The 26,038-nt window shown below is 43.1% G+C and overlaps 4 protein-coding genes and 1 long non-coding RNA gene across 7 annotated transcripts; 3 read left to right on the top strand and 2 right to left on the bottom strand.

The window, feature by feature from the left end:
- The first annotated feature begins 1,979 nt into the window (after window positions 1-1,979).
- On the top strand, window positions 1,980-5,582 carry LOC100840886 (protein PIN-LIKES 6-like). The gene is made up of 11 exons (XM_024457592.1): window positions 1,980-2,267; window positions 2,916-2,995; window positions 3,214-3,338; window positions 3,409-3,530; window positions 3,613-3,804; window positions 3,917-3,991; window positions 4,291-4,391; window positions 4,546-4,598; window positions 4,679-4,873; window positions 4,976-5,170; window positions 5,268-5,582. Exons 1-10 carry the CDS (start codon window positions 2,097-2,099, stop codon window positions 5,095-5,097), a joined length of 1,236 nt encoding a protein of 411 aa, XP_024313360.1. The 5' UTR covers window positions 1,980-2,096; the 3' UTR covers window positions 5,098-5,170; window positions 5,268-5,582.
- A 1,586-nt stretch (window positions 5,583-7,168) lies between these two features.
- Window positions 7,169-17,858, top strand: LOC100830969 (ABC transporter B family member 25, mitochondrial). 2 transcript variants are annotated; one of them, XR_002960324.1, is made up of 20 exons: window positions 7,169-7,567; window positions 8,190-8,402; window positions 8,919-9,105; window positions 9,287-9,348; window positions 9,657-9,700; window positions 10,965-11,067; window positions 11,228-11,335; window positions 11,446-11,529; window positions 11,634-11,694; window positions 12,007-12,152; window positions 12,429-12,545; window positions 12,661-12,746; window positions 13,611-13,699; window positions 14,741-14,796; window positions 14,922-15,002; window positions 15,526-15,591; window positions 15,668-15,760; window positions 15,867-15,931; window positions 16,640-16,822; window positions 16,900-17,035. XR_002960324.1 is itself a non-coding variant. In XM_003557936.4 (20 exons), exons 1-20 carry the CDS (start codon window positions 7,301-7,303, stop codon window positions 17,435-17,437), a joined length of 2,205 nt encoding a protein of 734 aa, XP_003557984.1. In that variant the 5' UTR covers window positions 7,171-7,300; the 3' UTR covers window positions 17,438-17,858. The 2 variants fall into 2 exon arrangements, 1 of the variants encoding a protein (XP_003557984.1); XM_003557936.4 differs by lacking the exon at window positions 16,640-16,822 and adding an exon at window positions 17,297-17,858 and having other exon boundaries at window positions 7,171-7,567.
- Window positions 17,859-18,400: 542 nt separating this feature from the next.
- Window positions 18,401-18,905, bottom strand: LOC112268837. Its single transcript, XR_002960329.1, has 2 exons — window positions 18,764-18,905; window positions 18,401-18,685 (listed from the first exon to the last, which is right to left on the bottom strand). It is a non-coding gene; the product is annotated as an uncharacterized LOC112268837 (long non-coding RNA).
- LOC100840589 lies at window positions 18,858-21,814 on the top strand. The gene is made up of 9 exons (XM_010230372.3): window positions 18,858-19,090; window positions 19,198-19,255; window positions 19,348-19,414; window positions 19,566-19,608; window positions 19,723-19,821; window positions 19,904-19,972; window positions 20,080-20,437; window positions 20,540-20,682; window positions 20,792-21,814. The coding sequence occupies exons 1-9, from the start codon at window positions 18,896-18,898 to the stop codon at window positions 21,467-21,469; spliced, it is 1,710 nt and encodes a 569-aa protein (XP_010228674.2). The 5' UTR covers window positions 18,858-18,895; the 3' UTR covers window positions 21,470-21,814.
- Window positions 21,648-25,563, bottom strand: LOC100831277 (hydroxyacylglutathione hydrolase cytoplasmic). Of its 2 annotated transcripts, none has more exons than XM_010230370.2 (7): window positions 25,314-25,560; window positions 25,073-25,195; window positions 23,921-24,082; window positions 23,406-23,484; window positions 23,216-23,329; window positions 22,529-22,705; window positions 21,648-22,052 (listed from the first exon to the last, which is right to left on the bottom strand). In XM_010230370.2, exons 1-7 carry the CDS (start codon window positions 25,358-25,360, stop codon window positions 21,978-21,980), a joined length of 777 nt encoding a protein of 258 aa, XP_010228672.1. In that variant the 5' UTR covers window positions 25,361-25,560; the 3' UTR covers window positions 21,648-21,977. The 2 variants fall into 2 exon arrangements, with proteins under 2 accessions (XP_010228672.1, XP_014753018.1); XM_014897532.2 differs by lacking the exon at window positions 21,648-22,052 and adding an exon at window positions 22,071-22,213 and having other exon boundaries at window positions 25,314-25,563.
- Between the last annotated feature and the right edge of the window lie 475 nt (window positions 25,564-26,038).

The following is a 26,038-nucleotide window of genomic DNA, read 5'->3' as shown; positions in this document are numbered from 1 at the left end:
GGGTTGGGTCAAAGCACTGGAGCATCTCCAAATACTGGAGGTCTTGCTCCCCGCCCGACCAATAGCCTGCTCCTCAGCCATGTGCCATTCAATTCTACCCGTCGTCTTGTAACAAATGGTTTTGGTGTGCTTTGCCCTGTCGCCCTGCGGTGTCTGCACGTTCTCGAGGCTGCCTTATCCGAGAGGAGGATCACAGTTTACATCATTTGTCCACATGCTAGATTCGTTAGGAAAAGAATTTCAACGCGATGATCTTCTACGAATATACGTTGTGCAATCCTAAGAGCTAACCTTTTTTTTTTTTTGACGAAAGTGCTATTTATATATCAAAGAGAGTCCAGCAAAAGCTCAACTGGGGGAGTTTACAAACAAAACACACGAAAGGGGAGTTTACAAACAAGACACACGAAAGGGAGCTCAACTCTACTGTTCCCTATCCCTAGTTGGTTTTCATTTCCTCCTGTAAGAGCTAACTTTTTGTGTACGCTCTTTTCTTTTGGTAAAAACCATGCTCATACATTAACCGGTTGTGACTCTGAGTGGTAGCGGAGCCAAAATTAAACAAGCACAAGGCCATTACACAATATAAGAGTTAATACGAAGAAATATAACAAGGAACACTCCGGTTATGTCTCCGCCCCTTTTACTGTGAGGCAAGAAAGTCCCACCAAAAATCTGGATCTAAGGAAAAAGGAAGGAGAAAAGTACATTTGACATATCACAACATCGCTCTTGATGGACATGCGGCACGAACAAGAATCCGCCATGTGTTCTTGATGCCAACATGGACTGCCACACGTCTAGCTGCCCAAAATGCCACCGATCAACCGACTGGCCATCACCGATGACCTAGCACCACCGGACGCCACCAACAAACATATTTTTTTTCCGATAAAGACCAGCAAGCATATGGGGAGCATTGGATCAAAACCTCCAGAACGTCTCGATAAAGACCAACAACCATATGGGATTCCGCTTAAGTCCAGCTTTTAGGCCATTAGAAAAATTAGCTCAAAATTTGATTAGGAGATTTGGAAGTTGAAACAAAAAAGGACACATGTAGGATTCCTCTTGCATGAAGAAGAAGCTGCTTCTGGCGCCAAAAGATGTTGGAGAGCCGTTTGTGCCGGTTCTTGGAGAAGATGCAAACGACGCCGTTGAGGATGGATGAGCCTGAGTGTCGACCAACACCTCGAAGTCCCTTCCACATCACCTAGAGAAATGGCCGGCCAGATGCACGCGGGCTGGCCGGCGACAAACTCCACGAAGCGGTAGTGGAGCCTGGCTATTTGGCTTCTGCAGGGCATTGGAGGAGCACGACGCGTCGCCTGGAAGCACCATGGTGACTCGGGTTTAGGGCCAGCCGGAAAAGGAATATAGACCATGGCGGAAATAAAAGATGGAGACATGGGAGTTTTCGCAAAAATAACGGTCCACCAACTCATCCCACGGTGCTGACATCAGTGACAGGTGGGCCCGAAATACCATATACGGTACGGTACCGTATATGGACGTACATTACATGACATATAAGTACCTAAAGAGGCGGATTGTGACATTGAGGACCAATTCAGACCGCACCACCAACTTCAAGGCCTGGGGTGCATTTCATTCCTTTGGGAAAGGAGTGGAGGGGCGGCGGCACGGTGAGGAGGAGGGCATCTGAGGTGAGATGAGGAGAACGAAAGCTTACAACGAGGGGGGGGGGGGATGGGGAACCTTACCTATTTTTAAGCAGTAGAGATTTTGCGAAAAATCATGACTCATTTTGGACGGACTTAAATAGCAAAGCTCTATTGAACGAATCGAAAGCCGGAACCGTGCCACTTGGATTATGCATGGGCGCTCCTCCGGCAAGCTCCACGCATGTCGAGCTGCGGTTGAACACGTACATGCATGCATGCTCCCCTCTATCTCCGCGGCGCGCGGATGCAACCATCTTCAGACCACACCAACAATTGTGCCATCCCGGCCGAGTTCCCCGATCAATCGACCATAATCCTCGGGCCGGAATCAACACGGCGAAATCCACCCAGCTAGGAAACGGGAGGTAAACGCCTTTGGGCCATCTCGTTCTCTTTTGTTCGTCAGGCATTATGGAGGTGTGGTCGCTGGTGAGCGGCGGGGGCGGGCAGCCCATCCTGACGTCGATGAAGTTCGCGGTGCTGCCGATTGCTAAGGTGTTCACCATGTGCTTCATGGGATTCCTCATGGCCACCAAGCACGTCGGCATCCTCAACGCCCGCGGCCGCAAGCTTCTCAACGGGGTGAGCTAATTGCATGCGGGCGGCATCCATTCCATTCCATTCCAGTCCAGTCCAGTCCATCCGCGACGCGGATTATCTTTTTAGAAAACGTTCGCCTTGAAATGAGGTTCTGATTGCCGGACGTAAATTTGACTCATGGCTACAATTTTAATAAGATGAACCCAATTTAGATATGAACGCACCAATTCTGGATAATAGTCCCTGTCGGTAACTATTGCTTCACAAGAGTGAGACCATGATATTGGCGGGGCAGGCTACCTGTGTCGTACTGATTTCTTCTGCAACAACCGGTTTCATAGTTTTTGCGCTCCTTCTCTCCACCTCAGCTAAATGCCTATGTGTCCTGTTCTTAGTAACAGCCTATGTAGATTGTTGGAGATGCCACGAGCTTCCAAGTTACAACTACAATGACACCCCACAATAATATCACAACTCTTTTACACATGTGAGACATCTATATGTGTGTGTGTGTGTGTGTGTCTAGGTACCAAGTCATTGCCTTGTTGGCCTACTCACGATAGAGTTATCAGTTTTTTGTCCTTACATACCTTTTTTTTTTTAGCAAATTTTGCCTCTACATACTGCTTCTGAATTTCTCATATATTATTTTCCTGTTATTTTTCTGTTATCTCCTGTTTTTGTTTCCAGCTAGTGTTTTCCCTACTACTTCCATGCCTCATATTCACTCAGCTTGGACGAGCCATTACAGTGCAGAAAGTGTTAGACTGGTAAGTTAAGCAGTCTAACACAGAAACTAGGACAGATTGGAATAGAATGTTCTACGTACTCCTGAATGCATATACATGTTACGCAACTACAGATTTTTCCTTTAGGGCAGCATCTCTCAAACGCTTAAAAAGTGAACCACAAATGGGAATTAACACTAATCTCCAATATTTTGCTGCCAGTACAGATGGCAAGAAATACTTATCCTTTTCATGTGCAGGTGGTACATTCCTGTAAATATTGTCTTGGGGACAGTGTCTGGTTCTCTAGTTGGCCTTGTTGTCGCCTGGATTGTACAACCACCACGCCCATACTTCAAGTTCACCATTGTCCACATCGCCATAGGCAAGCCATATCCCCTGTTCCGTTTGAGATGCTTTCATCTTCCGATCGTCTGAACTTCTGATCGCTACAGGTAATAACGGAAACATGCCTCTCGTCCTGGTCGCCGCTCTGTGTCGAGACCCATTGAACCCATTTGGTGATCCTAACAAATGCAAACAGGACGGCAATGCTTACGTCTCTTTTGGCCAATGGGTACATATGTTTCCATGCATCTTCCCGTAAATTCTGATTGGTTTAGTCAACAACCACTACTCCATGTGTCCTTCATTGTCAGGTCGGGGCGATTATCTTGTACAGCTACGTGTTTCAGATGCTGGCACTGCCACCAGGTGAAACCTACGATGGAAGCAGAGTTAAGAAGCTCTCGTCCAAGGCTGTGGCTGATGGCCGCGCGCCTGAAAAAGTTCCACTGCTAACCTCGGCTGCACCTGAACAAGCCGTCATACATGCTTCCAAGTGCTCAAAAGTAAGATGTTCCTTGAAATTATATCATGCCAAGATCGGGGTACACGATATGATTATGGTACATGGAATGTTCAGAAGAAAAAAATTCTAAAACTTCTACTTTTCTGTATCAGGCAATGGGAATTTTGAAGTTCTTTGTTGAGAAATTTAAGCTGAAGCAGTTGCTTCAGCCTCCGGTGATAGCCTCAGTGAGTAATGCCTTCTTGACACAAACAATGTGCGTGGAACAGCTTTAGCTCCACAATCTATCCATCAATTAAGTACCTCCACATTTTGTGGGAAATTTGATCATTTGCCCCAATTTACTTTGCACTTTGATGATTTGTCCCGTCCTCTACTACCTGCAGTGAGTACTCGTTTTATTGTGCTTGCACTGAGAAAAGAATTCTGACGGCACGCTCTACAGTCTAACTGCCCTTAGAATCTCACATTTCGTTTGTGTTTCTTCTGTTGTGATTGATCAACATTTGTGAACAACTTCCGTCAGGCACTGGGGATTCTCATCGGAACGTCGCCATCCCTGAAGCACTTCATCCTGGCAAATGACGCCCCGTTATTCTTCTTCACCGATGCCTGCATCATTCTTGGGTGCAGTTCATAAAACCTTCTGTGCATTGCCATTTTGACCATTTGAACATGCACAAATCTCGTGCAAATGGTGGAATACCCTCAATATATACATGAACCATTTTCCTATCCCGAAATTAACACTTGACTCTTACGATCTGCAATCTTTCTGCAGGGAGGCAATGATCCCATGCATCCTGCTTGCGCTCGGCGGCAATCTCGTCGATGGTTAGCTCTCTGATGTGCTCTGATCTTACAGGATGAGTGTGCGAATGTGAAAATATACGTCTTCATGTCCGTCTATGCAGGTCCAGGTGCGGGTAGCAAGAAGCTGGGGCTGAGGACGACGGTGGCGATCATCTTCGGGCGCCTGGTGCTGGTCCCTCCGGCGGGGATGGGCGTCGTCAACCTGGCCGAGAGGCTGGGTCTCTTCCCCAAGGGCGACACCATGTTCAAGTTCGTCCTCCTCCTGCAGCACTCCATGCCGACCTCGGTGCTCTCCGGTACGTACACAAGAAATCCACAATGTGTCCCCAACCGGCCAGGAAGTCAGGTATGTTACCACTGGCTAATGAAGCTTCATCTGTTACTGTTGTTGGTTCTAGGGGCCGTTGCTAACCTGCGCGGGTGCGGGGAGGAGTCGGCGGCGGTGCTCTTCTGGATGTACGTGTGCGCCACCTTCTCCGTTGCCGGCTGGATGGTGCTCTACATCAGGATGCTTTTCTGACACCCGGTACACGCTGATCCTCTTCGTTCCTTTGGCATGGCAGAGTTTATTGCACGGTTCGCTTCCTCTTCCAGTAAGCAAGAATGATATTTTCATGTTACGGCGCCTTCTCCCATCAATGCATTCCTTGAGAATTTCCAATCTGACAATATGTTGCTGTTTATTACAAGTCACAAGCGGCGACGACGGTGATGCTGCTAGAGGTCGACAACAACACCATGCCGTGGACAAAATTCCTTGCCATCGCTCTTCATCCGTGCGTTGCCCAGTGTACCAGAAGATCCATCGCTCCGGGAAAATCTTGGCTCATTTCGATTGCGTTGGTAACATGAGGGGAACTGGATACTGGAGACTGCAGGATACTGTTGCTACCAGAAATGCCACTGCAGCGCGTACACAAGCGACAGAAAATGATGCATCTCGTTTATCTCGTTTAGTTGACTTGCTAGTTTCTTAAGATTTAACTCATAGATTTAGAGATTGAACGAGAAATAGGATATAGAGGGATTACGCTGGCACCCCTGGCAGTAAGAGGAATGCTTTCAAATAACATGCATGCTACAGTACGTTGTGAACTATTACCTCCGTCCTGAAGATATGAAGTACTAGCTTTATTCTAAGCTTCTTAAAGTCAGTTTGTAGAAAAAATGTATATTATGGAAATAATAGAACTAATTTAGAGTCTCAGACGTCGTAAATTTTTCTATAAATTTGGTCGAAGTGTGAGAAATTTGGTTTAGGACAGAGTTATGACTTCTTATATTTAGGAACGAAGAAAACAATAAAAAAAATCTGTAAATCGTATAAAAGTATCTAACCAAGCGTGCGTCTTTGTGTATTAGAATAAAAACAAGATGCCACAACTACAACCTTACTAACGGCGACGACAAAAGAAAAGAAGATATAACCGAAAGGAAAGAAAACACCAAAGAGCATTCTACTCACCAGTGCAAGGTCACGAGCCGCACTCTACCACTAAACGAGCATTGTCGAAATGTCAGTTCTCACGGAGGTCCTCGTTGCTCGCAGAATTAAATCAATTTCATCTTGGAACTCAAGCGAACAAGGAGGCAACACCTTCACCCAGAACACACCGAAGAAAACATAGCACCGGACACAGTTTTGAATAATGAATAATAACCAAAGAGGTCGGGGTCTCTTCCTTTTTGAAAATAAATTAATCATATTTTATATGAAATAAGTTGATACTACCAATGACGGAAACGTACATACCTGTCCTAAACCTGCGACAATTGAACCAAATCAACAATTCAAATCTCACAAACTATAATCATGGATACTTATCTTAAATAGTTACACCATCTTCTATTTGGATTGGAGTCAAACACGTACCTTGATTATTTCTATTCTTTGTTTTTTAGCCGAACTGACTCTTTGTTTGGCATACGGTTGATTCTTTCTATTCATTAAGCCATAAAATATTGCCTAGTTAACTTGAAGAAGAGAAATCAAGCAAAAATCAAGGTGACAATATGCACGCTAATGAGTAGAACCATCCGGAAGGTTGTTCACAAACGTCATCGCAACTATACGTCATCCCTAAACCATAAACCCTAACCCTTCATCCTTAATCCGACGACCCTAACTCTGGCACAAACAACCACAAACACATTGATCACCCCAACAGTTGCTTCGGCCCGTGTCAATTCCATCAAACTGTTGGCCAACACATCGAGGATATATATGACAACTCAGATTTCAACGACAAGTCTTGTATGAAAAGACTATGAACCATTTAGCGAATTCGTAATTACTATACTCGTGGCTGTGAGGGTGGGGTTGCCCGCACATTTTGAACTCTCCTTGAACTACATAACATACACTCAGTTCCGGACCGAGAAAGTATAAATGTTAGAATTGTTACCATCCAAATTTGTCGAGCGCACAGTAAAGAGAATTTGTCAAGACAAATCTGTCTAGGTTCGGTGAACCATGATATTTCGACACATGGTGCACTCCATTCACGGGAATACGAGCGAAACCAATAAACCGCGATTCCACGAACATGGAAAAGGGTAAAAGGGAGAAAGGAATAAATATCCGACGGAACAAAGGGGAAAACGACCCTGCTCTCCGCGGGGGTCACTGGTCTTTGGGTCCTGGGAGTCCAACTCCGCCTCCACGCTTGACCGGCCCTCCCGTCCTCCGTCCGTAATCGTCGCCGTCGCCGGGGAGCTGCGCCATGCGGCCTTCCACCCACATACTCGCCGCGAGGCACCTCCTCCGCGGCTCCCGCTTCCAACCCTCCACGGCGTCCGCCGCCGCCTCGGTGTTCTGGCGGCAAGACGGAGCCAATGGGCCGCCGAAGCCTCTCAGTAATCCTCTCCTCGGAGACTTGGGGCCAGACTGTAAGGTTTTTCCTGGGAGAAGCGTCCCCTTTGGCCGCTCCAACTGCTTGCTGCCGGACTCCACCTACCCGCCACACTGCCCGCGGCCTCCCCGCGACTTGGTAACACGCGCTTACCTTATTGTCGATGCTGAGATGCATAGAAACAGTTGTGGGGACTAGTGTCGTAATTTCCACAATACTACCAATGTTTTACCGGAATAAGTGAGAATTTCCATGTAGAATAGTGGGCAATAGTAGGGTGATTCGTTAATAGCGTGCTAACTCTTGATTGGCATCTGGTTTTGTTGTTTAGTGACCGCAAAAGACTGGATTTAGAAAGTCCCAGTGCAGCCGTATGCTTTACATAAAGTTGCTTTTATTGAGAACACTAGATACCCTGTGTTAAAGTTTGTATTGTGCTACATTATGATACTTAATTTTTGTCTTAATCTATCAAAGCACAAAATGAAGTACAAGCGTGGTGCATATGGTAGTATTGCCTCTTTTTAATTATCATTATCATTCTCATTTTATGAACTCTTATTGTATTTACTAATTACTATGCTCTTTTTGGTCCATCTGAAAATATGGTTATTCTAGTATCATTTTTATGGTTGGATCATGACATCAGTGATTAAAATAAAAACTAAAAGTTGGACGCCTTTGTTCCTGTTACTTATGTTAACAAAAGGTAGTGTCAATCTGTCAAATTATGGTTTTGTGATTCTTATTATGTTTGTAGAGAGGGCATGCATTTTCCACATCTGCAAATGCTGTCACAGTTGGAAAACCGGCTGATGATAACATGCGTAAAGATGCCCCGAAAAAGGACATCGACGATCAGATGGCAGATACACAGATCCTTCGAAGCCTTTGGAAGTACTTAATGTTGAATGACAGCCCTGATTTCCGCTTCAGGCTTGTGTTGTCGTTGGGCCTCTTAGTTGGTGCAAAGGTAAATGCTACCTGTGAAAATTGTAACCTATACAAGTATCAGTCTTAGTTTGTAGCAAAGGCTTTTGTTTTCTGTTGTAGTATTCATCAGTGACTACCAATCTGCAATATGTTGGCAATCCCATTTGGGTTTGCCACTTTCTATAAAGCTACACTGGATCATAGGCACAGATTGATCCTTTACTTGGTTGGATGCAGTGCGCTAGCATTACACAAAGTGCACCGATATTCCTCCCTTCTATTTATACCACTGACCCTTTTGATCTAGTCTGATGCAATGTGATAAACGTTGTGCCACCTATTTATTGGATTTGTATTCTTATAAATAAAATTGGCAATTTCTTCTTGTTTAATAGGTCAACAAGGCATCAACTAATTACTTATCATCATTCTGAAATAAAAGAAAAAAATATTGCCTTGCAATGATATATGCCGCGATGAACTTAAAAGATGAAAGTTATTGCATGAAGCTTTCAACTTTGTTACCTGACCTTTTCCCCATTTATAATGAACACAGGTTATAAATGTTCAAGTGCCTTTCTTGTTTAAGCTTGCTATCGATTGGCTTGCAGCCTTTGGTGGTGCTGAAGCCTCACTGGCATCGTTTACAGATGCTAATGCAACCCTATTGGCTCTCTTTGCAAGCCCAGCAGCTGTTCTGATTGGATATGGTATTGCACGGTCAGGGGTATCAGCCTGTACAGGTAAATAATCTTACATAATTTTCTTATTGATGTTTTTATTATGCCTGAAAAGCTTCTGAAACTCCTTAGGTGAGCATGTGGGTGTGATTTTTTACATTCTCTCTCTCTCTCTCTCTCTCTCTCTTCTGTGAAAACATATACAACTATGATTTATTCATAATGGTAATTTTTCTGTTTCCAGAACTGCGCAATGCTTTGTTTTCTAAAGTGACCTTGAGAGCCATCCGCTCAGTCTCCAGAACGGTAAATGTTGAACCTTTTCATCTCCATGATACCATTTTGTAAAGTTGTTTGATTATTTTCTGCTCAAACTACCCATATGTTTCAACAAGTACAAATATATGTTGAATAAGGTGTCTTATTTTATTGCTGTGCAATGCTGTTTTTCTCCTCTGCAACTTCATATTCATGCAAAAACAGTTACTATAAGTGGCATCTTGACATCTGCAGCCACTTCCAGTTGTTTTTTGACTGGTGCTATGCTACTGTTTCGATGTTGATCTGCAGACACTTCAAATATTGCCTTAATTTCTAAACTCTTTGTATTGCAGGTATTTTTTCACCTGCATGAGCTTGATCTTCGTTATCATCTAAGGTACTTGGAAAATGCTCTGATTTATGCTACCATGCTTGTTTTGATGTTTTCTATGTTTCATTGGCTGACAAGCAATGCATTTTATGGCAAAAATATCACAAGCAATGTAGATGGTTAAAACGAGGAATAAGATGACTTGACTGCTTTGGCTATGGTATATGATTGACACATGTATGGGGGAGTGATCAGTGATGAGAACTCTAGTTTAGGGATGCACTGTTTTCCGAGCGAGTGGCTCAGGTGCTACTGTTATGTGGGGACTTCCATATAAGCGGCAGGCCAGGATGGTGCAAGGAGAAGCTAAGGCAGAGGGGAGCACACCATAGAAGATCAGACCGATACTCAGTTCTGACCAAATTATTTTAAGTAGATTAGATTCTGCCTTGTCTCTTGTTAGTTTTCTTTTCTGATAAAAGTTTGTTAGAGGCCTAAGACTAGGCTACACCCTTTACAATTCTACAATATGTTACACTATGGGCTTGGTGATGGCCGGTAGCAGAATCATCTGGCCTGCTGCGCCTGCCAAAGCCCAGGTACTGGCCTCCGTTTGGACGAGCAAGATCATGCGCTGCAGGTGCAGGCCAGAGCCCTAGAACACACTGGAATTGCGGTGTTGGAGGAGCATCCAAGTTGAGAGAATGAAGTCAGTCCTTTACTGAGGGGAGCTGATGCTGAAGAAATTGTGACCTGCTGCCAGTCAATGAAGTCGTTCTGCAGCTGCCGTGGCCCGCTCGAGCATTGAACCCAGAAAAGTACCCTGTGCCAAATCTGTTGGATGAAGGGGCAGCTGACCAAAAGGTGCTGCATCGTCTCCAGCGTTTTGTTGCAAAGGAGGCAATTGGCAGCATGAGGAGCCCTGGCCGAGCTAGATGCTCTGTAGTCCGGGGTCGTTTATTTCTTGTCAGTACTAGTCTCTAGCATCTGGCTCCATCCTTTATGTAAAACAATCAATAAGAACTCTCTTAACCCTAATCTCCATGTCTATCATACCCGCTACCCCACCGGCCATCTATTAGTTGTCCCTAGAGCTCTTCCTGTCGGCCTGTCCGCAGTTATATGTGCGAAGGTGTAGAAGCTCCAAACAGCTGCTGGTAGTTTGTTCTGTAAATCAGTGATGAAACAAGTTCTAGGAAATCAACAATTATTTTTCTTATATATTTCTTGAGTTTCTTTTTCTTGACAGCATATTTCTTGAGTTTCGGTACTTATGAGATGGAGATTAGTTGTATTATCCTTATGTTTCCTCACCTGCTATGTATTTCAGCCGGGAAACTGGAGCTCTAAATCGCATAATTGACCGAGGCAGCCGTGCAATAAATTACATTCTTACAGTGATGGTGTTCAATGTTGTTCCCACGATACTAGAGGTACTCACAGTTGCCGCCTCCAACTGTTACAGTTGTCTATCAATTCTGCATATTGCCTGTGATATTGGTGCCGGTTTCTTTTTGGTAATTTATTTATGTCACTTATTCTCCGGGCTTGTCTGAGCTCTGTCTGCCTTATACATTTGCCTCTTATTTACAGATTGGTATGGTGTCAAGTATACTTGCCTACCAGTTTGGTTCCTCTTTTGCTTGGATTACTTCAGTTTCAGTTGCTACTTATATTGCTTTCACTTTGGCTATCACACAGGTGAGAACACTGTGCTATGTCATCAATAATGTTTGATTTATCTTTCTAATGATGTCTTTCCTGTCATGATTACTCAGATTCCTCATTGCTGTCTGTTTTTATTATGACAGTGGCGGACTAAGTTCAGGCAAGCCATGAATAAAGCTGATAATGCTTCTAGTACAGTGGCTGTTGACTCCCTTCTGAATTATGAGGTCATCCCAGGGTTGTCCATTACTCTGGTGTCTGGTCCATTCTTTTACACTGCCATATCGTAATTCTAGCATCTTCTTACCAATCTTACTTTGGTTGTGTACAGACTGTCAAATACTTCAATAATGAGCAATTTGAAGTTCAGAAGTATGACAAATATTTAAAGAGTGAGTACATATATGTATTTCATTCTTGAGAGAAATGTCATTGTGGAGTGGAAATGCACATATGGATGTTCCTTGTTAACCTATTTGACCAACTGATGTTAAATATGTGCTCACATTTCTAATGAAACTACAATTCCTTAACATTAGGGGTCTGATAAAAAATATTAGTACTTTAGAAATTATTAAACATTACATCAAGTTATGATTCATAGATTTGGTGAATCTCAACTGGGAATTAACACTTGCATGCACCATAATTTGTTTTTGTTGAATATATTCGATCAATTAACTACTTTTCTACAATGTGCTCAGACTATGAGGATGCTGCACTGAAAACCCAAAGTAGCCTTGCCTACCTGAACTTTGGGCAAAGTGTTATATTTAGCTCAGCGTTATCCACAGCAATGGTTTTAAGCTCGTATGGTGTAATGAGTGGTGCTCTGTCTGTTGGTGATTTGGTAATTCTTTATACCAATCATTTGTGTTTTATATCTTCTGCCATTTGACACATTTGGGTAGCAACGCAACCACATCAAAGAAGAAAGACATGCAACTGCAATGAAGTAGGGTTTGCCCGATACTACCATATCTTATCTATAGGATAGTTGTTAGAAGTGAAAAGCTGTAACTGGAAAATAAAAACATTGATATGGAGCTTCAGTTCTTGTCCATTTTTTTTCTTTTCTCAGTCTTGCAATTTCCTTTGATTAATTTAATTAAATCTTGGCGTACAGGTCATGGTTAATGGACTTCTATTCCAGCTCTCACTGCCTCTGAACTTCCTTGGGAGTGTCTATCGAGAATCCAGACAAAGCCTTATTGACATGAAGTCAATGTTTCAATTGCTTGAGGTAAAAGCTTTGCAGCTATGGACTCATACTGCCTAGTGCCTAATGGCATGCTGTTTTAATCTATTGTTCAATCATGGTGCCAGAGACTTAGAATTATCATTGGCCTTTTTCTTAGGAAAAACCTGGAATAAAGGATAAGCCTCAGGCACAACCTTTGCAGTTCAAGGGAGGATGCATTGAATTTGAGAACGTGCATTTTGGGTAAGTTGTGTCCTCTGCTAGCATGTTATGTGCTTATATTATATTATTTCCTAAAAGAAAACCACACATGTTTCAAAGCAGCTGAGTACCAAATGTTGTCAGTGAAATACAAAGCTGAGCCCCAAGGAGCTTATTTTCTTTTAACCATTGATAGCCAATTAGATGCTTGGAAAAGACATACATTTTGGATCTCAGGATCCATGGATCCCTTCTTTATTTTTATTTTTATTTTTTTGAAAAAAAACACAGTTTGGGGCTTAAAAAATGTCTGAATATTTAAATTTCATGAAAAAAATGTTTTCATTTGTGGGGAAGACAGGTACTCATCAAATGATAATGTTTTTCCTCACTATATTTGGTTTTCCGGAAACTTTTCTCAGCAGTGATCTATGGTAATGAAGCGGTTCTAGGCCATATGAATTTAGTAATCTGCTTTGTCTATGATCTCTGTAATATTTTGAATTTATCTAATAATCTCAAACATCATTTCCAAAGATCCCAAACTGGTGAAATATTATCAACTTGGGTGATCGAACAAATAACTCTTGCTTCATGTCATCTTCTGGGTAAACATCACTGTTTCAGATTCTGGTACATTAGGAATTTGCACATACACAGCTAAGACATGAACTAACTAAATGTCCTTTAATTAGCTAAGTAAATTATGGGAAACGGGCACTCCGCATATTAGGTTGTACCATAACTAGCAATGGTTAATTCAAGGAATATTAGTAAGATATATCAACCGAGGCTTTGGATTAGAATCATGTTAATCTAGTCTACGATGTAATATTGGGTGTAAAGAACAATATGATCCAGTCCGATAGTTCTTGCTGAGTAGCTCAAAGATTTGATTTCTTCCAGGTATGTACCAGAAAGGAAGATTCTCGATGGGGCTTCGTTCACTGTACCGGCAGGAAAAAGTGTGGCGATTGTTGGAACTAGTGGCAGCGGTAACACTAATATTTTTATTTAGTAAATAATGTTAATGCTTTTGGAACCAGACTTAAAATATGAATGTCCTTATGTTTATGTTACCAAAATATAACACTCGGAAAATTGGAAGTCATTGGTCACATTGCCTCGCAGGTTTGGTGGTGTTAAGTAGAATGTTAGCATATCTTTCTTTTTTTTAAGGTGGTTAGCATATCATTTTTTTAGACCTTTAGCTCTTTTCTCTTTGATATCATAATTTAGGTTGCTCTTGAAAACAGATATTAGTAGGGATTTGAAGGAAGTTGTTTTTCAAATTAGAAACTCCTCTTGAAGTGGAATTAGTTGGACTGACATAGATTACTTTTGTGTAGAATTAAATTACTATGATAGATTACCTTTACATAATGAGCTGGCACCACACTGTTTTTACTATCATAGATTACTTCTGTGCAGAATTAGTTGGATTGTCTATTTCTTACTTCAGTGCTCTCTAGAGATATGCAATGATACATCTCAGCTGTGATTAGTAAGAGCATTTAGTGAATTTTGGATTTCTAAATACACTAACAGGAAACATAGTAGGGAACACAACAGCAATATCTTGACACGTACAAGGTTTTCATATATTGATATCAGTAATGAAACAGCAAATGGGGAAGAAGCCATCAATGAAGGATACCAAGTTCTCCAGTAATGGATGCACAGACTTTTCTTAGGGCCTGCTTGGTTTATCGTCTGCCTACTGCATAGCTGATTGCCAAAACACGGCTAGGCAGGAATAGGCAACCATCTCTATTTATTACTAAGCCTCTACTATAAAATGATGCTGAAGCCAATATGTGTGTTTAGTGTTTTGTAAGGTTTACAAGCCAGAAGTTTGAGTCCACCCAAACATCTTTAGGATTTTTTTTATAGCTTTGCTTCTGCATTTTATTGAAATCCACATTTTGTCTACTGGAGTGACAGCACATCTTGTTTAAGCTTGCTTTAATGTGAGCTGTAAAAGAGCTGTTATTTGTCCGTAGGAACCATTCATGAACTAGATCTTTCTTTTGCAGGAAAGTCAACCATACTTAGACTTCTCTTCAGATTTTTTGATTCGACTTCAGGATCTGTAAGAACAACAAATCATCAATCTCCCTTTTGATTTCCTGCTGATAAATTGATGCCCATGTTATGGTTTCTCAACTGTACTTCAAATACATCACTGTGATACCTTTTGCTCTGTCTTGCTGCCAGATACGAATAGATGGGCAAGATATCCGGGGAGTCACACTGGAGAGTCTACGGAAGTCTCTTGGTGTTGTACCGCAGGATACGGTGACCACCCTGATATTCTATTCTCTTGTCAATGCTTAATTTTCAAACTTTTGTTACTCCCTTACTGAATGTATTAAATTATGCTGAAGTATTGACTGCATTAGTATGTGCTTTTACTTCAGAAAGAGGGGTGATTTTCCATTTTGTAAAATGGTTGTCACTCAAGAGATCTGTGAGAGGGATTTGATAATCTTTGTGTTGGTTTGCGTGAAGAGGCAGTATTTAATATAAGAGACGGTTTCATCCTATTTTCTCGTTATAAAATGCTGATGATGGTTAAGAGATGGGGCCACATAGTAGCACTGGGAGAGGGCTTATTGATATACATGTTGAAGTATCATTCATGTGGGATAAGGACAGATGAATCTAGTTAACACGAGGAAAGTGCCAATAGATAGTAATTATCGAGTAGATTGTAGTTGTTTTGCCAGTACATTTTTGGGGGAATTAGGTCAATTCATTTTATCACCTGGCACTGTTTCAAACAGACCAAGCTTACACAATTAATAACATTGCATTGCAGGTACTTTTCAATGACACCATTAAGCATAATATACAATATGGGCGGTTATCCGCAAAAGATGAGGAGGTAAGGTTCTCTTCCAATGCCATGCATGGTTGTATGTTTGTTGTTTCCTCATGTTTATTTTCAATTTTCCATACAGGTTTATGATGCTGCTCGGCGTGCTTCTATCCATGACACAATCATGAACTTTCCAGACAAGTATGACACAGTTGTAGGAGAACGCGGATTGAAGGTAAGACAGGGGTTCTTTGTATGCAAAATCAGGAATGCTGTAATCATATATTTCATAGACAGCAGCTTAGCATATCTCAAGAATTGTGGTTTGGCCGCTTTTGCAGTTAAGTGGTGGTGAGAAACAACGAGTGTCAATTGCTCGTGTATTTTTGAAGGAGCCTTCCATTCTGTGAGTCTCTCTCTGGATTTCAGTTTCACCTGAGAACTTGCCTTATTCTAGTTTGTCAGTATCGGGTAGTAGTATCGTTTTCTTGTCAGCATTATTAGGTCATAGTATCGGACTGTAGTATCATGATACTACGGGATTGCCATTTTTATTTTTAAGCATAATTAATTTGCGTATTATAAGAAAACACCTAAAACGGATTATCCTACCCAACTATGTAGACATAGTAATTTGCTTGTCTCATTGGTTAGTTACTGACACACTAAAAGTACTTAGTGATTTAAAACACATACACAAGTTCAAAGCCGTGATGGCGTGACCTGTGACTGAAGTTTAAATGCTGAACTAGCTAGTGTAGCGTAGGTCATTGATCTTTCAATTTGAGTTTGAGTTTGTGCATGCATAGTAGAAGCTAATTGGGCTTTGAGCTTCATTTATGCATGCAGGCAGCCCACTGCCGCATCTACAAGTAGCTAGTAACAGTCTCATTGATCACGGAATGAGGCCAGTAGATAATGACTAGTTTATAAGCTTTTGCGTGGCTCAGGAGGCTAGCTATGTGTGTGGCCCATTTTGGCGAAGGTTGAGCACTAGTTATTTTTGTCCTCAGCATGAGATCCTGATCTTTTACCACGATTCCATTGATATTGCGAGTTGAATCATGATACTAGGAGATTGCGATCCATCTTACAATCTGTTCTGATCATGTAGAGTCAGTATCATATGACACCATGATCCATATCGCTATACTGGCAACCATGGTCCTTATCTTCTCAATCTTTAAGCAAGCCACTGTGTTATATGGAATCTATTCATGTGCTTGTATGAAGGCTAACATGAATCGAAGTTGGGCTTGCTAAATGGATTTGGACTAATTTCAGATATTCTCATCAAGTATGTTTTCCTTTGCAAATAATGGGCTTATCCAATTCCCCTATCTGACTTAGTTTTTCTTATCTGACCTGTACCAGATTATGTGATGAAGCTACAAGCGCACTAGATAGCACTACTGAAGCATCGATTTTGAATTCTTTGATGTCTTTATCTGTCGATCGTACCTCAATTTTTATTGCTCATCGACTCACAACTGCAATGCTATGCGATGAGGTATTCACATTCATGCTCATACATTATACATATAAACATACGTCCTTGTGAAAATAGCGTGACTGTTGCTAAATTGACAATTGATAATTAAAACAAGAAGGCAGGTTGACAGCAAAAGGTTGCTATTGCAACAGCTCATGAAATTGTTTTACTTACTCCGTACCATTCTGGGTTAAATTAACTTTTATATGCTTTGAATTCATCTATAGAGGATCATCAATTCTGCTATTCCTTGTAATTCATGTTCCAATTGATATTCAGATCATCGTCTTGGAGAGTGGAACGGTAGTGGAACAAGGACCACATGATTTTCTTCTGTCAAAGGGTGGGCGGTATGCCGAACTGTGGTCACAGCAGAATAACAGTGAAGCCGCTGATTCTTCTGTCAGCTTAGAAGTTTGATAAACCCAATACGTTTCCCCTTTGCAAGGGGAAATACACAGCCATATTAAAATGAAAGCAGGTTTCTCCTTGTCTACCTTGTAAATGGAGTGCTTAAGGTTTCAGATAAAAAGAGAAATTTACAGTTGAGGAGAAGATTCTCCATTTCAGAGCCGAGAGGCAAAAGTTTCCTTTGAGAAGTATATCTAGCAATCCTGGCATATGTCCATGCCAATTTAACATTTTTGTAGTACATGGAATAATCCCAGTAAATATTAGTTGTTTCCGCTGGTTCATGATTGCAGGCAGCTCAGTGTAGGAACATTTACATGTTCAATTGTTTCCATTATGGACCTTTGTAAAACTCGCGTAAATCTGTATGCTCATGAATGATAATCATCGTGCTCACCTGGCCCGTGCAATGGAATCTCCTGTTAAATTACCTTTTGGTATCGACTGTTCGCGACCACTGATGTTTGTGTTGCAGCGCTCTTGCCGTATATATTTAAAGATGTTAATACCTTCCGTTGTACACAAGGATCGCAAATAATATACTCAGACCGTGTAGTTATGGTAGTAGATGCCCAATTGCCCAGGTACATGGCATGAGAGCTTCTAATGGATAATACACAGCACAAGGAGGGGCATATTATTTTAGTTGCCATCTGTGATCAGTTGCATTCTAGCTCGTGTACTTCACGTGCTGCAGTCGAGGATGAGTATGCAGTGCACTGTCCTATTTCAGACAAGCAAGTTTTATGCCGGTAAAACTTCCGCGGTAGGGCTGTGGTCAACTATTTCCGCATGCCAAACTGATAAGCAACTTAATACTTCGGAAACAAGTGACTTGATTTGTATAGAACCGGTCACTTATTTCCGGATGGATGAAGAGAGTACTTGGAAGTACTACCCTTTTTTTTAAACAAATAGTTCTACCAACTCCTTCGGCGTGCTAGTACGTAATATACAAATATTAATCCCAGATTTGTAGAAGATATGAAAGTTAACTTGCAGAAGCAGAAACTGGAACACAACAATAGCCGGTGCTAATGGTAAGTTGGTAGCACACAACCAAAGCTCTTACAACCATGATTAAACCAGCTCAACTACTTTACAGTACACCTTGCTAGCTGTTTCAGGGGCACTGCAAGCTGCACGTGCTATATATTCTCCTTCCTAATTCGTTCTTTTTGTCTCCTCGCTCCTTCCTCGAACCATTTCTGGTTTCGTGCGATGCCAAACTGGATTAGGAAGCCTTAAAAGCCGGCTCTGCAATACCACAGTATTTCCATTTCAGGAAGAGCACTCACAATCTTACATATATTCACAGAGAATACGTCAGCTTACCAGCTGGAAAAATGTAACATCTTGTGGCCATGGCCCATAAGTTCTCGGGACTTCAACGATCCCTTCTTGTTCGTTTGATCGATCGGGAGGGAGGTTAGGAAGGAAGAAACGTAGCAGGAGGTGCAGAGATCGATGTCTGGAAAAGGGAAGAGGCGGAGCGCCAGATTGCTCAAGCTCGAGGAGCAGAAGAACGACGACGACGACACCGCCGCAGCTGCCGCCGACTCCGGCCCGGCAGCCGTGTGCCTCCTGGATCCCTGGCAGATCATCCGGAACAGCATTACCGGCGCCACGCGAGGGAAGAGAAAAAGGAACGATGAAATCCAGGTAAAAAGAACATATGTATCCCAATCCCAATCCAATTCCCATCAGTATCAGCTTTTCCGTCGTGCCATCTTCTTATTTATGATCCTCCTCTGCATATGTTTCTTCAGAGGCTGCAGCAGGGAGAAGCTTCGTGTAGCCAAGCAGCAGATGCGACCACCCGTACCGGTACTTTACATCGTTTCCGGCCTCTTTCTTGTTGTTTCGGTGCTGTGTTGTTATCACTACTGAATCTTTGTCGATTTCGTTTCTATTTTCAGAGAAACACCTTGCGAACAAGGGCTTCACGGGGCAGATCATCGAGTACATCCTCGACATGCTGGAGCTGTAAGCTTAATTGGCCTACGCTAAGTGGGAGGAATCTCTTCTTTTTTTGACTTGTGCTGTTGTTGCCTCGATCCAAAGCACAGACTGAAGTGCAGAAACCTCGAATTTGCTTCTTTTACACGTGGGTTTTGTTTTCTTCCTTGTGTTGCAGGAGAGACATGCACGAGTTGTTTGCAATGCCAGATGACATCCAGGTAAGTTTTTTTTTTCACGTGATCGAAACAAGGAAAGATGCACATATTTCTTTCTCGGTAAAAGACTGGATTGATTGAAAAACTGATGCCTAGTTTTTGTCATTGGCACTGCAGATAGTTGATTACGCAGAACGGGTAAACAGGCCGGGTGACTTTGCGACGTTAAGGCAGAAGAACACGGATGGCATGTACAAGACACTAGAGCAGTTCGAGGTCCGTCCGTCCGTCTCTTCTTTTATGCTTTTTCTTCGCTGATTGAGAAATTAACACGGGTGATCTTCATGTGGAACTGCAGAACGACGTTTACATGGTGTTCCAGAAAGCAATGTCCATAAACAGCCAGGACACCGTACCTTACAAAGAGGTTAAAATTCTTTTCTTTTCTTTTCTTTTCCAAAATGACATGTCCATTTCATGATCTCCAACGTTCATTGCATGAAGCCATGAAAAATTACTGTTTCCTTTCTTCAGGCGACGTCACTGCTGGAGCAAGCGAAGCAGGTGTTCGTGTCGCTGAAGAGCAACCAGATGTACTCGGAGCCGGAGCTCCTGGCGTGGCGTCAGAAGCACCTGGACGCCGCCGGGCCGAGCAAGCCAGCGAGAGAACAAGGCGCCAACAACGACGACGTCCACGCTGCCGCCGCCGCTGCTGCTACGCCTGCACAGCAGCGGCCCAGCGTCACGCCGGCCAAGAAGAAGGCGGTGGTCGCCGAGAAGAGGCCGCAGGTCATCAAAGCCGGCAACGCCTCCGCGGACAAGAGCAGAGCGAAGCCGAGAGCGCCCAGGGAGGGCAAGACCACGCCGGGAACGGGAAAGAGAGCAAGAAAAGGTAAGGAACAAGTGAACAACTGACTTGGGAAGGGACGCTCGCTTCATCCAAATGTGGTATCAAAGCCCATTGCTGATCTAAAAGAAACTACTGGGTTCGCAGCGCCGGCAACGGCGGAAGCTTCTGGTGGCGCCAGGGTGGCGAAGAGGAGGCTCACTTACGATGAAGAAACTGATCGAGGCAGGGGGACGACGACTCCGGCGACTCCGGCGAAGATCCGAGAGCGGCATGCCACCCTCCTTTATGTAAGCCCCCATCCCCAAATGCATCCAATACTCAAACAAACGTGAAGCGTGTATTCTCGTCGTTGTTTTAGTTCAAATTTAAGATCGGGAGAATAAGTTTGTTGTTCAGCATCCGCAGGTGCAGGGGCACACGTACCAGGACAGCCTTCGGCGCTTCGTGCGGCACGCGGGGCTCAAGGCGCGGGTGGCCGCCGAGTTCCGGAGCCTCGAGTGCGAGACGCGGGCCAGGCAGCACAGCCCCTCGACGCCACAATCATCGTCCTACTGGAGCGGCCTCAGCGGCGGCGGCGCCTTCTCTCCCGGCACCAGCGCGGGCGGCGGCTACTACCGCTCCTACTACCCGGGCCCGTCTTCCCCGGCGACGGCCGCGACGTCGTCCTCGGCAGGCGGCGCGCCGCAGCCGCCCGAGTGCAAGCTGGAGACGGACGGCCTGCTGAGGCTCGTCATGCTCGTGGGAACCCCCGCCTTCTTGGAGAGAGCCAAGCAAGCGTTCGGTGATCTCACGCGGCGCGAGGGGAGCTGCTCCAAGGAGGAGGAGGAGCAGCAGCAGCGCGCGGCGGCCGGGGCTGGGGACGAAGCGAAGGCGATTGTCGCCGTGACGGCGGGTCCGGCGCAGAGGAGTACTGGCGGCGCGAGCGATCAGGGGCCCGTGGATTTCGGCCCGTTTGCTCCGCCCAAGTTGGTCCCCGGACGGCTGGGCTTCGGTCAGTTTGCGGGGACTTCTGGCCGGCCGTTCAAGTTGAAGCCGCCGCCGTCGAAGTTTCCTGGGAGGAAGAAACGTGAATGAAGGAGGCAGCTCCAGCAGTCCATTATCACCGTTAAGTGGGGGAGAAGAAGCAGAGAATAATTGCCATTGTCTGCTTGCTCTTCTTTCTAACCTGAAATCTGCAGTGGTGGTGTGGTCACTGATTGTCAAGCTTCCATGTGATCGATTTGTTTCTTTTGTCAAGCTTAAAGTCAAGATAGAACACCATCACAGCCCTTGGACTTCAAATATACACGGGAGATTTTCTCGTAGCTTATATCATCACTGCTCATTACAAGACCGACATAATTGACACGCCATGCTGTTGTCCGGTTGATACAGATACAGTACCACTAGCATGCTAGACTTGATCTCTTCGTTTTGTTTTTTGAAAGAAAAACAGCACACTAGATTCTTATTAACACAGACAAGACCACATCAACATTACTCAAAGCTTTGCACGGCAGCTGTAAATCCCACCTACAGGGTAAAGCTTTCTGCATTAGCAGAATTCAAGAGACCTACAGCATGAGTAGCAGCTGTCTTGGTATCAACCTTTCCAGGTATCCTTGGTATTCCTGACCGTCCTCAGCGCTTCAACAGGTGACTTGGCACCAAATTTCGCCTGCAAGATCGATGATACAGTCTAGGTAAGCATCACTGGCAAAAGAAACTAACTTTGAATTAAGAACGACCAGTGATGTGCTAGCTCTTATTCGAGAGGCAGCAAGTCTCCACCCGCACCCCATATGTTATCCGTCACTGTTAAGTGATACTCCCTCCGTCCTACATATACGATGTTAGCTTTGTCCTAAGTGAAACTTCTTAAAATTCTTAAATACTAAAAAATCAATCAACATCTATAATTCTAAATTACTTTTATTACATCCGTCATGATATATATTTTCGCAGTATACTTATTTAATATGGTACTGTAGATGTTAGTGTATTTTTCTATAAACTTGGTCAAATTTTAAGAAGTTTGACTTAGGACAAACATAGACCATCTTATATTTAAGAACGGATGTAGTAGCTCTGAAAACTGCCCAGATAGCAGAAGATGGTAATGTGTACAAGCACTGGACAGAGTCCATTACAGACCTGTACTTCTGGCAGATCAACACGCATGAAGGTGTTTATCTCAAACTCATCTCTTATAGTTGAGGGAACTGTTGGCTGATTTGCTTGACGCTGCTTTTGAGCCCATTCCAATTTCTGCTTCACCTTTTCGTTTTCTGGCTCGACTGTCAGCACAAATTGCAGGTTCTTTACAGTGTACTGTGGGCCAAAAATGAAACAATGAGAGGAGGAATACATCTATCACTTATCTGTTCAAAGAACACCATATTAAGGATACAGCCATATTAAGGATACAGGACACAAATTCTTGTTGGATGCACAGATGGACTAATGACAAAGGTGTTTTCACTATTCAGCATTTTTGAAGAATTCACAGCTTCACGCTGTGAACACTCTTTAGTAACGCAGAATACCATCCTATTCAGAATTCATGTTTTCACTTGTACTGCAAAGTCTAAAGCATCCTGCATGTTTTTGTAACTCCAGTTTAACAGGAGGATCAAACAAGCAAAATACCATAGCAGATGTAGAATGACACAACAGCTCATGTTGACCACATATCGAGATTAAATACATAAAATGGAAACACACAACAGAAAAACTAGTGAGTATATATGCTACAGTTTTGACCATGAATATTCAAGATCAGATTTTTTTTCAAAAATTCTAGAAAGAACGAAGAGCAGATTGGAAAATTCAAAACTTTACCTCATGACCACAGTAAACTCGAGTTGACTTAGGCAGTGAACCCAGTGTAACACAAAGGGACTGATACATTTGCTCTGCAGTACCCTCAAAAAACCTCCCGCAACCAGCAATGAACTGTAGTTAAAAAATGGTCAGGACGACAGGTTATCAAAAAGAAGAAGAGCAGTTCTTATAAGATGTGTAAACTAACCAAGGTGTCTCCAGTAAACACTGCAGGGTCTTCCTCCTCTTTACTAGTAACGTAGTAGCTAATATGACCTTTTGTATGGCTGTTGGAAGAAACAAAACAGTAAGGACGCCCCAATAAAAAAACAGGGAAGTTGATCATTCACAGAGCAATCATACAAAAAGATGCCAACACTATCCACAGCTAAGTCATTCTAGATTGTAGTAAAATTCGTGAAGTAACTGTGTGATAACTAGAGTCATTCTAGTGAATGCACATCTGTAAATAATTTAACAAAGAGGTTCAAATTCTTACCTCCAGCACTTCTGTGATTCCAGAAAGGAAAAATCAAACTAATCATATACTCCCTCCGCCCCATATTAAGTGACTTAAATTTGTCCAAATATGGATGTATCTATGATTAAAAAGCGTCTAGATACATGTAATAGAAAGTCACTTAATATGGGACGGAGGGAGTAGGATACAGCAAACAAGGAGGGAAGAACTATGTTACAGGGAAAGAAAGCAACAAAGCATACCATGGCGTATGTAGGCATAGTATCTCAGTGTCCTTTCCAAGGGACAGCTTGGTTCCATTCTCCACCTGATTTGTGCAGCCTTTCACATTGTCCATGGATCCACCGTAGACCTTAATCCCTGGCACCAACAGCCTCATCTTCTCATTGCCACCAGCATGATCCCTACAACCAAAAATCAGTTGCACAATTCATGACCAGCTCAGTCTGCTCAGCTCACCACATAATTGCGGTAACACCTGACAATTATGGCACATATGGTGTACTACTCATCTTGAACTGACCACCTAATAGCCATCTTCAAAGCATAAAAATGTTTCCTTCTACAGTCTTTCTTTTTATAAGGAACTTCACATGTAGTATGAGTGATATATGCCATTAGCTTCACATGTAGTATGAGTGACATATTGCATAATCAGTGGAGTGTTCACAGAGCTCTTTCACCATTTCTGATGTAGTTAATTCTGTTATCTACATGATTTTGACGGAAAAGAGCAGGAGGGGGTCTCAACATAACTATTTAAGAGTACATGTTACAAGGACCCTCAAGAGAGGGTGAGTGACCAGCTAGCAAGCAGGTTACAGCGTGTCGATAATGGAGTAAATGGATGGGTGAATGTCCTCAGGGACACAACGGAGTAACAGTAGATCAGTTCTGTTGCGTCTCTCCAGGAAGCTAAGGATGGTTGGACGTCCTCAAAGTGAAACTTGTCGCACCTTCCAAATGTTCCAATCCGCGATGAAGACTTCAAACAACGACGGGCCAGAGTAATTTGCTTTTGCCTGACTGACCAACATGATTGTTAATGAATTCCACCAATACATGTTGGTTTAGCACATAATATCCTATTCATCTGATGATTATCCTAAAACACAAACATTTTGGCCTTATCTCTTTTTTGCCCCTCTCTCTCCCTCTCTGAGTTTTAACATGTAGCATGACCTACATCAGTCACATAAGTCAAATACTTCCTTTTGCAATTATAGTTTCGTTTTCCGTCACTCCCAGCAAGATAATTCTCAACAACTCTGAGAAGCACGAATCAGAACGTTCCAAATCCAGGAACAGGAAGCACGGACACTCAAAGTAAACAAAGGAAGCAAGCCAATCTGCGAATGAAACTAGTCTGGGATGAAGACTAAAAGATCCCGTACCAGTGGTGGTGGGTTGTTAGGATGCAATCCACGTAGGCGCCGACCTCGCTGGCCGCCGCCAGCACCTTCTCCGGCTCCACCGGGTCAACAGCCGCCGCTGCCTTGGTGCTCTCGTCCACGATCCTTACAAGAAACAGGATATCGTCAAACGGATCCTCGAGGCTCGAGCAGACCCAGGGCAACAAACAAACAAACAACACGGCTAAGGATACAGAGATGGAAGAGGATTCAAGATTCGTACAGGTAGGAATAGTTGTCCTCCAAGCAAGCGACCGGAACGATCTTCATCTTCGGCTTCGGGTTCCTCTTTGCAGAGATTGGATTGGATTTATCTTCAAACTAGATTTCTGGAGCGAACTTCTGACGGAGAAGAGATGAGCAGGAAGGGAATAGAGGGGTGTGGAAGGTTTAAGAATGGGGACCAACCGCTTTGGACGGGGAATTGGGGATCCTCTATCCGTCAGCCGTGACTTCCCGACCGTCTGACTGACAAATATTGATAGGAGAAATGGGTTACATACTCCTACATCATTATCCGTATTTGATTTCTGACTTTAACAGGTATATACACAAGACAGATGATAAAGAGAACAGATATCCTACTGCATTCGACTAGAGCATTTTAATCGCTTGAGTAATTTGAGACAAGCTGACTTGCTCAGATCTGTGTCTCATCTCATCTCTCATATCCGTGTTTTTAAAGGCGACCATACAAACTGAAGTGTTTATGGTTTAGCGCATATTTTACTTTTTTTTAGAGAAAAACAAGATTTTTGGGCCCAACTTTATTGAAAATCAATAGGTTGTGCTAGGATAACAGTTTACATGACAATTGAATGACCAAAACCAGCCAAAAGGAAATGCATAACACTTTAATGACTATTACGGACCTCTGATCCTAAATTATTGACTCAAATTTGCCCAAATATGGATGTATCTATTCTTAAAAAAGTGTCTAAATACATG

The sequence above is a fragment of the Brachypodium distachyon genome, chromosome 1 (genome assembly GCF_000005505.3).
Source record: "Brachypodium distachyon strain Bd21 chromosome 1, Brachypodium_distachyon_v3.0, whole genome shotgun sequence".
Taxonomy (NCBI): domain Eukaryota; kingdom Viridiplantae; phylum Streptophyta; class Magnoliopsida; order Poales; family Poaceae; genus Brachypodium; species Brachypodium distachyon.
The sequence above is the reverse complement of the archived record's forward strand: the minus strand, read 5'-3'. Positions and strand labels throughout refer to the sequence as shown.

Coding starts and splice junctions, on each gene's coding strand:
- LOC100840886 (XM_024457592.1), top strand. CDS start 2,097: ATGGAGGTGTGGTCGCTGGTGAGCGGCGGGGGCGGGCAGCCCATCCTG. Junction 4,392..4,545: donor GATGCCTGCATCATTCTTGG/GTGCAGTTCATA, acceptor ATCTTTCTGCAG/GGAGGCAATGATCCCATGCA. Junction 4,599..4,678: donor CGGCGGCAATCTCGTCGATG/GTTAGCTCTCTG, acceptor CCGTCTATGCAG/GTCCAGGTGCGGGTAGCAAG.
- LOC100830969 (XM_003557936.4), top strand. CDS start 7,301: ATGCGGCCTTCCACCCACATACTCGCCGCGAGGCACCTCCTCCGCGGC. Junction 9,106..9,286: donor AGGGGTATCAGCCTGTACAG/GTAAATAATCTT, acceptor TTCTGTTTCCAG/AACTGCGCAATGCTTTGTTT. Junction 9,701..10,964: donor GATCTTCGTTATCATCTAAG/GTACTTGGAAAA, acceptor TATGTATTTCAG/CCGGGAAACTGGAGCTCTAA.
- LOC100840589 (XM_010230372.3), top strand. CDS start 18,896: ATGTCTGGAAAAGGGAAGAGGCGGAGCGCCAGATTGCTCAAGCTCGAG. Junction 19,415..19,565: donor ATCCTCGACATGCTGGAGCT/GTAAGCTTAATT, acceptor CTTGTGTTGCAG/GAGAGACATGCACGAGTTGT. Junction 19,973..20,079: donor ACACCGTACCTTACAAAGAG/GTTAAAATTCTT, acceptor TCCTTTCTTCAG/GCGACGTCACTGCTGGAGCA.
- LOC100831277 (XM_010230370.2), bottom strand. CDS start 25,360: ATGAAGATCGTTCCGGTCGCTTGCTTGGAGGACAACTATTCCTACCT. Junction 23,330..23,405: donor TGTTTACTGGAGACACCTTG/GTTAGTTTACAC, acceptor TTTTAACTACAG/TTCATTGCTGGTTGCGGGAG. Junction 22,706..23,215: donor GAGTTTACTGTGGTCATGAG/GTAAAGTTTTGA, acceptor TTTGGCCCACAG/TACACTGTAAAGAACCTGCA.